We start from the raw sequence: 13252 nt of genomic DNA on the forward strand, positions 1-13252 counted from the left end.
GGGATACCAGATCTGCCTCGCCTTTTTTGGCCCCCTTAGGAATTCATTTTTCGAGAAATCATGAGGGTATCGTACGAGACCCCAAAATTAGATCAGGGCCAAAATTAGATCAGCCTTCAGAGGCTCAGCCTTCAAGGATGCACCTGGGATGCACCTGGGATGCGCGTGGGATCGAAGTGCGTGCGTTCGGTCCACACGGCCGGGCTCATCCTGCACCAACGTTCGGCGCATATAGTTGCGTGGTTCGGCGATTTGAACAACATAATCATTCGGCGCTGATCTGATTTGCTTTGATATACCGGCATCGGGGGATAGGCAATCTTGGTGCATTCAAAGTAAGAAATGTCAGCTTAGACAACGGAGGCTGCAGAGCAACTTCTTGAGGCTAGACCAGCACTATGTTTTGAAAGTCACAATTAGCCAGTATATAGACGTCTCTTGAAGCAACCATTAGGAAACAGTTCTTTCTATCCACCACTTTTAGACTGTGTTTGATAGATCATATCTTATATTTTTTTTCTTTCAAAATGAACGAGCCCATTGCAGTCGTGGGTAGCGGTTGTCGCTTTCCGGGAGGTGCTAACTCACCTTCTGCTCTATGGAAGCTGCTTGAGCATCCTCGAGATGTGTGTCAGGAAATCCCCCCCGACCGTTTCAATATTACGGGATTCTATCATCAGGACGGCGCCAGGCATGGCGCAACAAATGTGAAACATACCTATCTCTTGCAGGAAGATGTACGGGTATTTGATGCTGCATTCTTCAATATTAGCCCTAACGAGGCGGACTCAATTGACCCGCAACAACGCCTGCTCTTGGAAACGGTGTATGAAGCCCTCGAAGGTGGCGGTCACACACTCGAAGCTTTGCGTGCATCCGATACGGCTGTTTATGTTGGTACTATGGGTAAGTACTTCTCTGTCTTCGCCATTTTCCCTCGCGCTCATCGACTGATCCATTTCAGGCGTCGACTATCATGAGACCCTACTTCGAGACCTCAATACTATCCCAACCTATTTCGCCACCGGAACTAATCGTGCTATCATATCGAACCGAGTCTCTTACTTCTTCGATTGGCATGGGCCGAGCATGACCATCGACACGGCCTGTTCCTCTAGCATGATTGCCGTGCACCAGGGAGTCCAGACACTACGAAACCGCGAGTCACGGGTCGCCGTGGTGTGTGGCACGCAAGTCATCCTGGGACATGAGATGTATATTGTCGAGAGCAAGCTGAAAATGCTCTCTCCGACTGGTCGATCACGCATGTGGGATGCCGATGCCGATGGCTACGCTCGTGGTGAGGGTGTCGCCGCCCTTGTACTGAAAAGATTAAGCGATGCGATTGCGGATGGCGATCATATTGAATGTGTGATTCGCGAAACTGGCGCCAACCAGGATGGATTCTCGAACGGCATCACAGTGCCCAACACAGAAGCCCAGACCGCCTTGATCCGCCAGACATACGCGAAAGCCGGCTTGGATCCCGTCAACAATCCCGAACACCGTCCTCAATTCTTCGAGGCACATGGTACGGGCACTCAAGCAGGAGATCCCAAGGAGGCTGCCGCTATTCACGAAGCTTTTGGTCAGTATATCGATGTCGACGCCACCCCTCTTTATGTGGGGTCTGTGAAGACCGTCATAGGTCATCTAGAGGGTGCTGCTGGTCTAGCAGGTGTTCTCAAGGGTATTAGTAGTATTCGAAATGGGTCAATCCCTCCAAATCTACTTTTCAATCGCCTGAACCCACGCGTCGAGCCCTATTACAAAAACCTGCATATACCCACCGAGCTGACCCCCTGGCCGACACTACCTCAAGGTGTTCCCCGACGTGTTAGTGTGAACAGCTTTGGTATGTTATTTAATCTTCCCCAACCGAAACGGATTCTCATAAATTATGATAGGTTTTGGTGGTGCCAATGCTCATGCTATCTTGGAGGAGCATATGCCATTGGTTACTCGCTCCAAGGAAGACCCTTCGAAGTCATCATCACTCACACCGTTTGTATTTTCAGCTCTATCAGAGCAATCCTTGGTCGCACTTCTGGAGCAGTATTCCCAGTATTTGACCGCCCACCAAGATGAACTCGATGCCTCCGATCTAGCGTGGACTCTGTATTCGCGCAGAACTCAGCTGCCCGTCAAAACAGCCTTCTCGGCGCGTACCATCCAGCAGCTGATCCAGAAGATTGACAGCAAGCTTGCAGCTACTGAGGAGAATGCTACTGCAACTATTGGTATCCGCTCTAGCGGTAAGCCTGCAACCCCTCGCATCCTCGGCATCTTCACTGGCCAAGGTGCCCAGTGGCCAGCTATGGGTGCTGCGTTGATTCGTTCCTCTCAATTTGTACGGGACACAATCCGACGCCTTGAAGAATCCTTGGCCACCCTTCCCCCCGCCGATCGGCCGGAGTGGCGGCTTACAGATGCGATTCTTGCTGGAGCAGATACCTCCCGGATCGCCGAGGCAGCAGTATCGCAACCATTATGTACCGCAATCCAGATCGTGTATGTCGACCTTCTTCAATCAGCCGGCCTTACCTTTGCTTCGGTTGTCGGACACTCTTCAGGCGAAATCGCCGCGGCATATGCCGCTGGTTTTATCTCTGCCCATGATGCTATCCGCATTGCGTACTACCGTGGATTGTATGCTCGACTTGCTATTAATGATAATAATGGCCAGAGAGGCGCAATGCTTGCGGTTGGAACATCCTGGGAGGATGCACAGGAGCTACTTAGCTTGCAAGCTTTCACGGGTCGGCTGGCTCTCGCCGCCCACAATTCTCCCGCTAGCGTGACCTTGTCAGGAGATGCCGATGCCGTGATTCAGGCAAAGAAGGTGTTCGATGAGGAGAAAAAGTTTGCAAGAGTGTTGAAAGTCGACACCGCCTATCATTCGCACCATATGTTACAATGTGGTGATCCTTATGTTGCCGCCCTGCGAGCTTGCGGGATCCAAATCAACCGGGACCGAAACAGCACCTGCAAGTGGTTCTCAAGCGTGAGTCCAAGTGCGGAAGCAATGGAAGCTATTCCAGAGCTGCAGGATATCTATTGGAGGGATAACATGGTCAACACGGTGCTGTTCGCAGATGCAGTCAACAATGCCGTTACTGACGATGAGCAAATCAACCTCGCTGTTGAAGTTGGTCCTCATCCAGCCCTCCAAGGCCCAGCTAGCCAAAATATTGCCGAAGTACGCCTTAGTGCATTGCCATATACTGGCCTTTCAAGTCGTGGAAAGGACGACGTCGAAGTTCTCTCTAATGCTCTCGGCTTTATCTGGACCCTTCTTGGCGGCAAAGGAATTGACTTGGAGGCTTACGAAAGTACATTAACCGGAAATCCTCATCCCCATGAGCTAGTGGTTGGTCTCCCATCTTATCAATGGAACCACGGACGAATCCACTGGACGGAATCTCGTAAATCACGAAAGATTCGTGGCCGAAAGCAGTCTCCACATGAATTGCTCGGTTCTTTGTGTCCAGACTCCAATCCCCACGATATGCGTTGGTCAAATTTGCTCAAGGTTTCAGAGATCCCGTGGCTTGATGGTCATCAGCTGCAAGGCCAAACCGTCTTCCCTGCCGCCGGTTATGTCGCTATGGCCCTCGAGGCATGCCGGAACCTTGCGGCGGAGAAACCGGTTCAGTTGTTTGAACTACACGATCTTTCCATTCCAAAAGCCATTACCTTCGAGGAAGGGGATACTTTGGGTGTCGAAACTCTTGTTACGCTGACCGGAATTGAGCACCATCAGGATAAAACTGCTACTGCCGAATTTTCAATCTATTCTTGCCCCAATATCAGCATTGGTTCAGACCACGACATGGAGCTCATGGCGAGCGGTACAGTCAAAGTCTCGTTTGGGACTTCAGACCTTGAAGCGTTGTCCTGCACCCCAGTAGATGACTACAACATGAGCGCAGTTGACCCGGATCGCTTCTATGCCGCGCTTGCCAAGTTAGGATACGGCTATTCTGGCTCATTCCGAGGAATGTCTTCGATGAAACGTCGACTAACCCAGTCTTCTGCCCTGGTGGACACATATCCGTATGCCGATAGTGATTCAACTTTCTATCTGGTCCATCCTAGCATGCTCGATGTCGCGTTCCAATCCTCCATGCTTGCGTACTCGGCCCCAGGAGATGAACATCTCTGGTCTCTCCATGTTCCTACTGCCATTCGGAGCATTCGAGTCAATCCAGAAATTTGCGCTTCACTTCCAATCTCTGGCTCTAAAGTGCCAGTGACTGCTTCCCTCAATGGGGAATCTGAGTCTTTCTCTGCAAGCATCGACATTTTCAGCGAAGATGGTCATCAAAGTATGATTCAAGTAGACGACCTTGTCATCAAGCCTTTTGCTCCTGCGAGAGAGGCGGACGACCGGCGACTATTTTCGTACACAAAGTTCGGCCATGCATCTCCCGATGGCTCCTCAATTTTGAACTCGATCCGTCCGACCGAGGCTGAAGTTGAACTAGCGACAGCGTGCGAGAGGATTTCGTATTACTATGTGCGCAAGTGGAAGCTGGAAATCACAGATGACGAATGGGCGAACGGGCAACCTCATCATTCTTACCTTCGTGATTTCGTGGACCACACGCTCGCTGGTGCGGGAAGGGGACAGCATCCAACCTTGAAGAGAGAATGGGCAGACGACACTTCGGAAGACATCCAGAAACTCATTGCCCGTCACGCCAATGATATCGATGTTCAACTGCTCGCAGCAGTCGGAGACAATATCCCAGCTGCTGTGCGAGGCCGAACAACGATTTTGGAGCACATGTTGCCGAACGGCATGCTGGATAACTTCTATCGGCATGGACTAGGGTTCTCGCGGTACAACATGTTTCTGGCAGATATGATGAAGCAGATGGTACACCGATACCCGCATGCAAGGATCCTTGAGATAGGTAAAGGCCCCATTCCAGTTCTCACAGGTGTTTATTTGACTGACGGTTCGATGTATCAGGAGCCGGAACAGGTGGAGCCACAAAGTCCGTCCTTGAAGCGATTGGGGGCACCATGTCCTCATACACCTACACTGATATATCAGTGGGCTTTTTCCCAAGAGCCTCAGAAATTTTCAAGGAATACAATGACCGAATGACGTTCAAAGTACTGGACGCCGAGAAAACACCAGCGAGTCAGGGATATGAGGAGAACTCATACGACATTGTCATCGCTTCCAACGTCTTGCATGCGACAGCCAACCTCCAGAGGACCCTGGAAAACACGCGTCGACTTCTGAAGCCTGGAGGATACCTTATGCTGCTGGAAATTACGGATAATGATCCTATTCGGTGCAGTACCATCATGGGTGGACTTCCTGGGTGGTGGCTTGGTGTTCACGACGGCCGCAAATATGCGCCCACTGCTTCTCCTTCGGTCTGGCATAAAGCACTGCGCAAAGCTGGATTCGGGGGCATCGACGCAATCACTCCTAAGGTTGAAGGCCCGGCCTGGCCTTTCTCCATCATTGCCAGCCAGGCTGTGAATGACCAAGTAATGTTCCTGCGACGACCGCTTTCATTGCCCTCTTCTTCTGTCACTATCGAGAGTTTGGTTATACTGGGAATCGAGAGCATGGAAACCGATCGGATTGCCGAGGAAGTTGCGGACAGTCTTGGCCGTTTCTCTGGCAAAACAACTGTCCTTAGTGGACTGCCCAGTGAAGCCGAGGCGCGAACAATTGATGATCAAAGTACATTTATCAACCTGGTCGATTTGGACTCCCCGATCTTCAGAAATATCACAGCGGAGAAGATGAATGGGCTCAAACGAATGTTTGAACGGGCGAGACACGTGCTTTGGGTAACCCGTGGTGCCTTGGTGGAAGAGCCATATCATATGGCCAGCTCAGCCTTTAGCCGCTCTATCCGGAATGAGGCAACGCATATCAGTTTAAACCACCTCGACATCTCTTCCATTGACGAAAACAGTCCGAAACTCATTGCGGAGCAACTTCTGCGGCAATGTGCCCTTGAGGAATGGGAGCACCAAAAGCTTTTGTGGACCAAGGAACCAGAGACGTTCCTGGAAAACGGAAAACTGAAGATTCCTCGCCTTTTGCACGACGTGGAAAGGAATGCTAGATTGAATTCCTCAAGGCGTCTCATCAGCAAGGCTGTTTCGGAGGCTGATTCCAAGTTCTTTATAGAGCAGAGTCCGACATCTCCTCCTGCTCTGGTGGTTGATGCCACTTCTGTTGCAGCGAAGGACGACGGGAAACTTATCCAAGTTGAAGCCTCGGGTTTGATGACACTGCAGGTCGCATCTGGTGCATTCTTGTTCCTGGCGACCGGCAAATGTGATACAGATACACGCATCGTGGTTGCGTTGTCAACGACAAACTCATCGACGGCGACACCTGTCACATCCGCCACTGCAGTTGTTGACACAGTCAATGCCTCCTCGTTTAGTCTCCACGTCGCAATTACAGCTGAACTTCTCGCCACGTCATTGGTTGACAGCCTCCCTGCAGGAAGCAATCTCCTGGTTTGCTGCTCTGAGAGGTACCGCTGTCTCATCGCTGCTCTATCACGGAGAGTTTCAGGAGGTAGCGATGTTACTGTCACCTTTTTATCCGACACTAAAGAGAGCCAAAGTGCATCAGGTTCATCGTGTATCCGATTGACTGCTCGTACTTCCAGACAAGTAGTCCGGAAAACATTGCTTCGCGTGAAACCAACTCATTTCCTCGATTTGACAGCAGATTCGAGCATTCCTCCAAGCTACCTAAGTTTGAACATTTCAGAAAACCTATCCCCGGGTTGCAAGCAGATTGCGCAATCTGATTTGTTGCAACAACAGGCTGTGCTTCCCCTATCACTTGGCCGAGAAGCACTTGAGGCTCTACTAGCAGATGCCGTCGTCCGCGCAACAACCTCGGTCGTATCTATCGATTCAAACAGTTTGCAGGATACTGTTATTGACGTCAGGCAAATCTCCTCTCGATCAGCACCTCACCATCCAATGACCGTCGTTGACTGGACCGTACGTGCAGGTGTCAAGGCCGAAGTACGTCCCCTGGACGCACGAAAGCTCTTCTCTCAGGACAAGACCTATATCCTCTTTGGTCTCAGCAGTCAGCTTGGGCAGTCGCTTTGCGACTGGATGGTTGCCAACGGAGCGGGTGCTGTGTGCCTTACAAGTCGTAAGCCTAAGATCGACCAGAGATGGTTGGACTCGTTCCAGCAGACCCAGGCGACCGTCAAGGTGTTTGCGATGGACATGACCGACAAAGACAGCGTGGCCAATGTCGTGAAGACTATCCGTCTCACTTGTCCCCCAATCGCTGGAGTCGCTAACGGAGCTATGGTACTCAGTGATGCCTTATTCACAGGAATGACGTTTGAGGCCATGCGAGACGTGCTCCAACCTAAAATCGACGGATCCTACAATCTGGACCAAGAGTTCTATGAAGACGAGCTTGACTTCTTCGTCCTGTTTTCATCCGGTGCCTGTGTTGTTGGTAATTCTGGCCAGGCCAACTATGCCGCAGCCAATGGATACCTGAACGGTCTGGCCAGACACAGGCGCAGACGCGGCCTGCGTGCCTCGACTTTCGACATTGGCCTTGTGGCTGGTATTGGATACGTCGAGACTGCCGCTCAACATGTCGTTGATCAGCTTGGGAAATATGGTATGACTGTCCTCTCTGAGTCGGATTTCCGCCGAGCCTTTGCGGAGACTATCATCGCTGGATATGTTAGCCCGCAAGATAAGGAAAGCTTCCCTGACGCCGTTCTGACGACCGGTATTCGAACCATGACCGACGACGAGACCAACGTGGTTTGGTATGCCAACCCTGTCTTTTCGCACTGCATCCTTCATGCCAAGGCTTCTGAGGCCGATGGGAATCAGGAGAGTGAAACCAAGGCCAAAGCTCTCCCTGTCACAGAGCAGCTATTGCGGTCGGCAAATAAGGAGGAAGCTCTCGAGCTGCTGCAGGGTAAGTCTGAATGACTGGTGTCGGGGCATGTACCCAGGCTAACACAATCCTACAGAGTCATTTTCGGCCAAGCTGCGCGTCATTCTGCAGATAGATGATCAAAAGATCGAGTATGACGCCCCTCTAGTTGATCTCGGAATCGACTCACTCGTCGCTGTTGAAGTTCGGTCATGGTTCTTGAAGGAACTCAAGGTCGATGTTCCGGTGCTGAAGATTGTTGGCGGAGCCACTTTGGCCGAGATCTGTGAACAAGTCATGAAAAGGCTACCCGAGGAATTTGTGGCGAAGATCGAGACCGGGAATACTGTTGCAGCCCCTGCGAGGCCCGTTTCGAAGTCTCTGTCCCCGCCATCATCATCAGTATCTTCAGCACCCTCATCAGCAAACAGTTCTATCTCAGGGTGCGAGACAACTCCTGGAACAGAAACCCCAAAAAGCGGAGACACATCTGACTCTCCTCCCCCGCAGGCGTTGACAAGCACGGAAGGCTCTACGAAGGCTAGCACTATGTCCCCTGCTCCAACTCCTCCCTCCCTCGTCTTCGTGAAGAGTGAACCCATCTCACTCGGGCAATCCCGATTCTGGTTTCTCCAACACCTCGTCAAGGACATGAATACATTCAATGTCACCTTCTTCTTCATGATGACTGGTCACATTCGCGTCGGGGACCTTGAGCGAGCCGTTCAAGCTGTCACAGCAAGACACGAAGCACTGCGCACATGCTTTATCGGATCAGACACCGAGCCAGACTTGGCTTATCAGAACATCATGGCTGATTCCCAGATTAAGCTGGAGCGCAAGAATATCAAAAAGGTTGAGGATGTTGCCGTCGAGTATGCCAAGCTACGCGCTCATCAGTTTGATCTTGCCGGTGGCAAGTTGCTACGCATTATTCTCCTGACCTTGTCCCCGACTTGCCATTATCTTTTGGTCAACTACCACCATATCGTTATGGATGGCGCTAGTTTCCAAGTTTTCATATCTGACCTGGAAAAGGCCTACAGCGGCCAAGGTCTCGGTTCTCCACCCCGGCAATACCCTGACTTTGCGGCAGCTCAACACAAAGCCCTAGAGAGCGGGCAAATGAATGATGAACTCAAGTACTGGCATAGTATTTTTCCCACTACCGAGGAGCCACCGGTCTTGCCACTACTACCTATGGCCCGGGCTACTTCCAGAATGGGCATCACAAACTACGAGGTTCACCAGGTTGATACCCAGCTAGGAACAGAAGTACTTGCGAGGATCAAGTCGATATCCAAGACGCAGAGATCAACACCCTTCCACTTCCTTATAGCAGCATTTAAGGTGATGCTATTCTCCTTGACTGACGCCCAGGACTTGACCATCGGCATTGCAGATGCGAATCGCAATGATAGTGATGTGATTAACAGCATTGGCTTCTTTCTGAATTTGCTCACCCTGAAGTTCCATCGCCAGCCAGATCAAAGCTTTGCTGACGCTATTTTGGAGGCTCGCAAAACCGCGTATGCAGCACTGGAGCACTCGCGACTGCCATTTGATGTGCTTCTCCAGAAGCTCAACGTTTCTCGATCTTCATCCTACAGTCCCTTTTTCCAGGCATTCTTTGACTACCGGCAAACACCTCGAGAGAAACAACGCCTTGCCAACTGTATACTTGACTTGCAAGAGGCACACCCGGGAAGATCAGCATATGACATTGCCTTGGATGTGACGGACAATACCACCAACGCCCATGTTGTACTTCGTGTACAGAAGGGGCTGTACGACAGGACGGCAGCAAATCTGTTACTGGAGACATATATCCAAATGATCACCGTTATGTCTGAAGACATCTCTCTCCGACTGAAGGACACCCCTCTCTTCAGTGAAAAGCAACTCGCTCATGGTATTAGCGTTGGCCGCGGTGAGCATAATACCCACATACCTCTCTGTCTAAAAGTACAATTCACTGACTTACTGGCCTATGTCCATTAATCAGGCCCGAACATGCTCTCGGATTGGCCGCTAACGCTACCCCATCGCATCGATCACATCGCCCAAGAGAATTCCGACAAGACTGCTTTAATGGACGGGGTCGGTAGCAGTGTCACATACAAGGCAATGATAGATCGTGTTCAAGCCATTTCCGAGGCTCTCTTATCCGGTGGAGCTGGTCCATCTTGCCGGATCCTCGTTTTTCAACAAGCTTCGGCAGACTGGGTGTGCTCTATGTTAGCCATCATGCGCATTGGAGGTGTATATGTGCCGCTGGATCTTCGAAACCCCATTTCACGTCTCGCATCCCTAGCAAAGGACTGCCAGCCCACTGCCGTCTTGGTGGATGGTAGTACCTCCGGAGATGACGTTTCCCAGCTCAATGTTTCTCTCACAATCGACATATCTCATGTACCAGCGTCACCGTCGGCGCCCGTCACCAACCGCGCGCAGCCCGACTCTCTGGCGGCTATCCTGTATACCAGTGGCTCAACCGGTACCCCCAAGGGGATCATGATCAAACATTCCGGTATTCGAAACGAGATGGAAGGTTACACCAAGACCTACAATCTTGGAGCCGAACGAGTCATACAGCAAAGTGCCTTCACCTTTGACTTTTCCGTTGATCAGATCTTCACAGGCCTCGTGAACGGCGGCCTAGTCTATGTTGTGCCATGGAGCAAACGTGGCGACCCAATATCAATTACGAAAATTATCCGCAACCACGCTATCACGTACACGAAGGTCACTCCCTCTGAGTACTCGCTTTGGATGGAGTACGGTGCTGAGAATCTAAGAGAGGCAACCAGCTGGCGGTTTGCGTTTGGCGGTGGTGAGCCGTTAACTAAAACTGTTCTCCGACAATTCGCCGACCTAGGTCTGCCACAGTTGCGCGTTCACAACTCGTACGGTCCAGCTGAAATCTCCATTGCGTCGCATAAAATGGAGGTCGACTACCGTTTGCATGGACCTGAAGAAGAGGGATCTGTCTCATGTGGCTACTCTCTCCCTAACTACACTACCTACGTTTTGGACAAGAACTTGCGGCGATTGCCAGTTGGTATGCCCGGAGAGGTGGTAATCGGCGGTGCCGGTGTGTCTGCTGGTTATTTGAACAACAAGGAACTGACTGCCCATCAATTTGTGCCAAATCCTTATGCAACTTCAGAGTATGTATCCAATGGCTGGACACAGATGCATCGCACGGGTGATATTGGGCATTTGCAACACGATGGGTGCTTGATTTTCCGGAATCGCATGGCGGGCGATACACAAGTCAAGATCCGCGGCCTACGCATCGAACTGCGCGACATCGAGACCAACATTATTCAAACTTCCGGTGGTGCTCTCAAAGAAGCGATTGTCACCCTGCGACCAGGTGATCCTGAATTCCTAGTCGCACATGTCGTTTTTGCCCCACAGCATGATGTGAAGAGCAAGAATACCTTCTTGGAACACTTGCTCGGTCGTCTTCCCATTCCTCAATACATGATTCCTGTCCTCGCAATCCCGTTGGATGAACTTCCTCTGACTAGTCACCACAAGGTGGATCGAAATGCAGTCAAAAACTTGACTCTTCCTGAGCGGGGTGCAGCGAATAGTAACGATGAAGGAAAGCTGACTGAGACAATGGTCCAATTGAGACGTGTTTGGCGACAGGTCCTGGGGAAGAGTCATGAGAAACTTGGGCTTTCCATCACTCCTTCATCCAGTTTCTTCTTGGTCGGTGGGAACTCCCTTCTAGCAATTCGACTTCAGAGCCAGATACGCTCTACTTTTAGCGTTGCCATCCGTCTTGTCGACCTTCTCAATGCGAACACGCTTGCACAAATGGCAAGGGAAATTGAAAGCAGCCCCAACGTTGAGTGCATTGACTGGGACCTGGAGACCGCTCCACCATCTATTCCTGAGTTCCTTGCCGGTGCTACTGGTGCGCTCTCGGCTCTGTCTGATAAAGACAAAGGCGCCAATTCGGTGCTGATTACAGGTTCAACTGGCTACATTGGACGTCACCTTCTCCCATTGCTCTCCGCGCAACCGTGCGTTCACATAATTCACTGTGTCGCTGTGCGGGACAAGCCTGATCAACTTGATAGGCTTATCAGTTCGGACAAAATTAAAATTCATGGCGGTGACCTTTCCGAGCCGCTACTGGGACTGACAGAGGACGAGTTCCGACGTTTGTCCAGCGACGTGGACGTGATTCTACATCTCGGCGCCGTGCGCTCATTCTGGGATAACTACAACATCCTACGTCCCAGCAACGTACACCCGACTACGGAGCTAGTCAAACTGGCTGCGACGCGCCAAATCCCCATTCATTTTATCTCAACTTCAGGCGTTTTGGGCGTCTCTGCAACCGTCAAACCTGCTGTTTCAGCTGCCTCTTCAGAGCCACCAGCCGATGGCACTGATGGCTACATTGCAACGAAGTGGGCGAGCGAGCGTATTCTCGAGCGCTCATCCGCGAAACTGGGCATCCCATCATTTATCCACCGCTTCCTCCCATCTTCCCAACCGCAGACAAGCGAAGCGAAACATGCGGCATTGGATGAATTCGTTCGCTGCATCGACCTTGCTGACGCAGTGCCTGATACCACACGCTGGGACGGCCACATTGACTTGATTCCCGTCCAGGAGGTTTGCAAACATCTCTGTGAATCTACTTTATCTGAGCGCTCAGGAGCTACAAATACTGCCAGCACTGCCATGCGCTCGAATATCCATTTCGCTCACTATGAGAGTCCCATCAGGATTGAAGTCACTGAGCTCAGGAAGCATATTGATGAGCAGCGAGGGGGCCATGGCTTGGAGCGAATGCAGGCACTCCGGTGGATGGGTCGAATCAAAGCTCTTGGTTTCGCATATGTTTTGGCCTCCCAAGAGACGACGGTCGATAGCCTCCATGAAGAGGGCGAGGGAGCTAAGTTTACCTCGCGGAGATGATTGCGTTACAGTGGCCTTTTTAGACGTTAGAAATGTATATCCAGGATATCATGAGTTACTTGTTTAGCGTATCAATATTGTTTTTGGATTTTGAATTTTTGGCTTTCGGTGTTCTTACTTTTTGCTTCTGAATTCCTTCGATGTTTCATAAAGTTAGCTACAAAATATCAATTTATGAAGTGTTCAACTGGTTTTCCACTTCATTTTTCCCACCGAGAATGTTGACCTTAGAAATGCCTCTCAACTTCCAAAGGGGTCGTATGTTGATCTTTCAAAACTGCAGGAAATGGGTTATGTTGATATTCAGAGTGTCTAAATGCCAATCTACATCGATGAGCTGATTTCACAGTCTATCTATATTTACGGACGGAATATACTCATACTACA

General features: G+C 50.8%; 1 protein-coding gene across 1 annotated transcript; it reads left to right on the top strand.

The window, feature by feature from the left end:
• Nucleotides 1-527: 527 nt before the first annotated feature.
• N7455_006624 (uncharacterized protein) lies at nucleotides 528-12865 on the top strand (the record flags this gene model as incomplete). The annotated part of the gene is made up of 6 exons (XM_065605396.1): nucleotides 528-906; nucleotides 965-1855; nucleotides 1908-4919; nucleotides 4979-7960; nucleotides 8016-9848; nucleotides 9924-12865. The coding sequence occupies 6 exons, from the start codon at nucleotides 528-530 to the stop codon at nucleotides 12863-12865; spliced, it is 12039 nt and encodes a 4012-aa protein (XP_065461250.1).
• Between the last annotated feature and the right edge of the window lie 387 nt (nucleotides 12866-13252).

The sequence above is a fragment of the Penicillium solitum genome (assembly GCF_028829755.1).
Source record: "Penicillium solitum strain IBT 25940 chromosome Unknown utg000004l_segment0_segment0, whole genome shotgun sequence".
NCBI classification, from domain to species: Eukaryota; Fungi; Ascomycota; class Eurotiomycetes; order Eurotiales; family Aspergillaceae; genus Penicillium; species Penicillium solitum.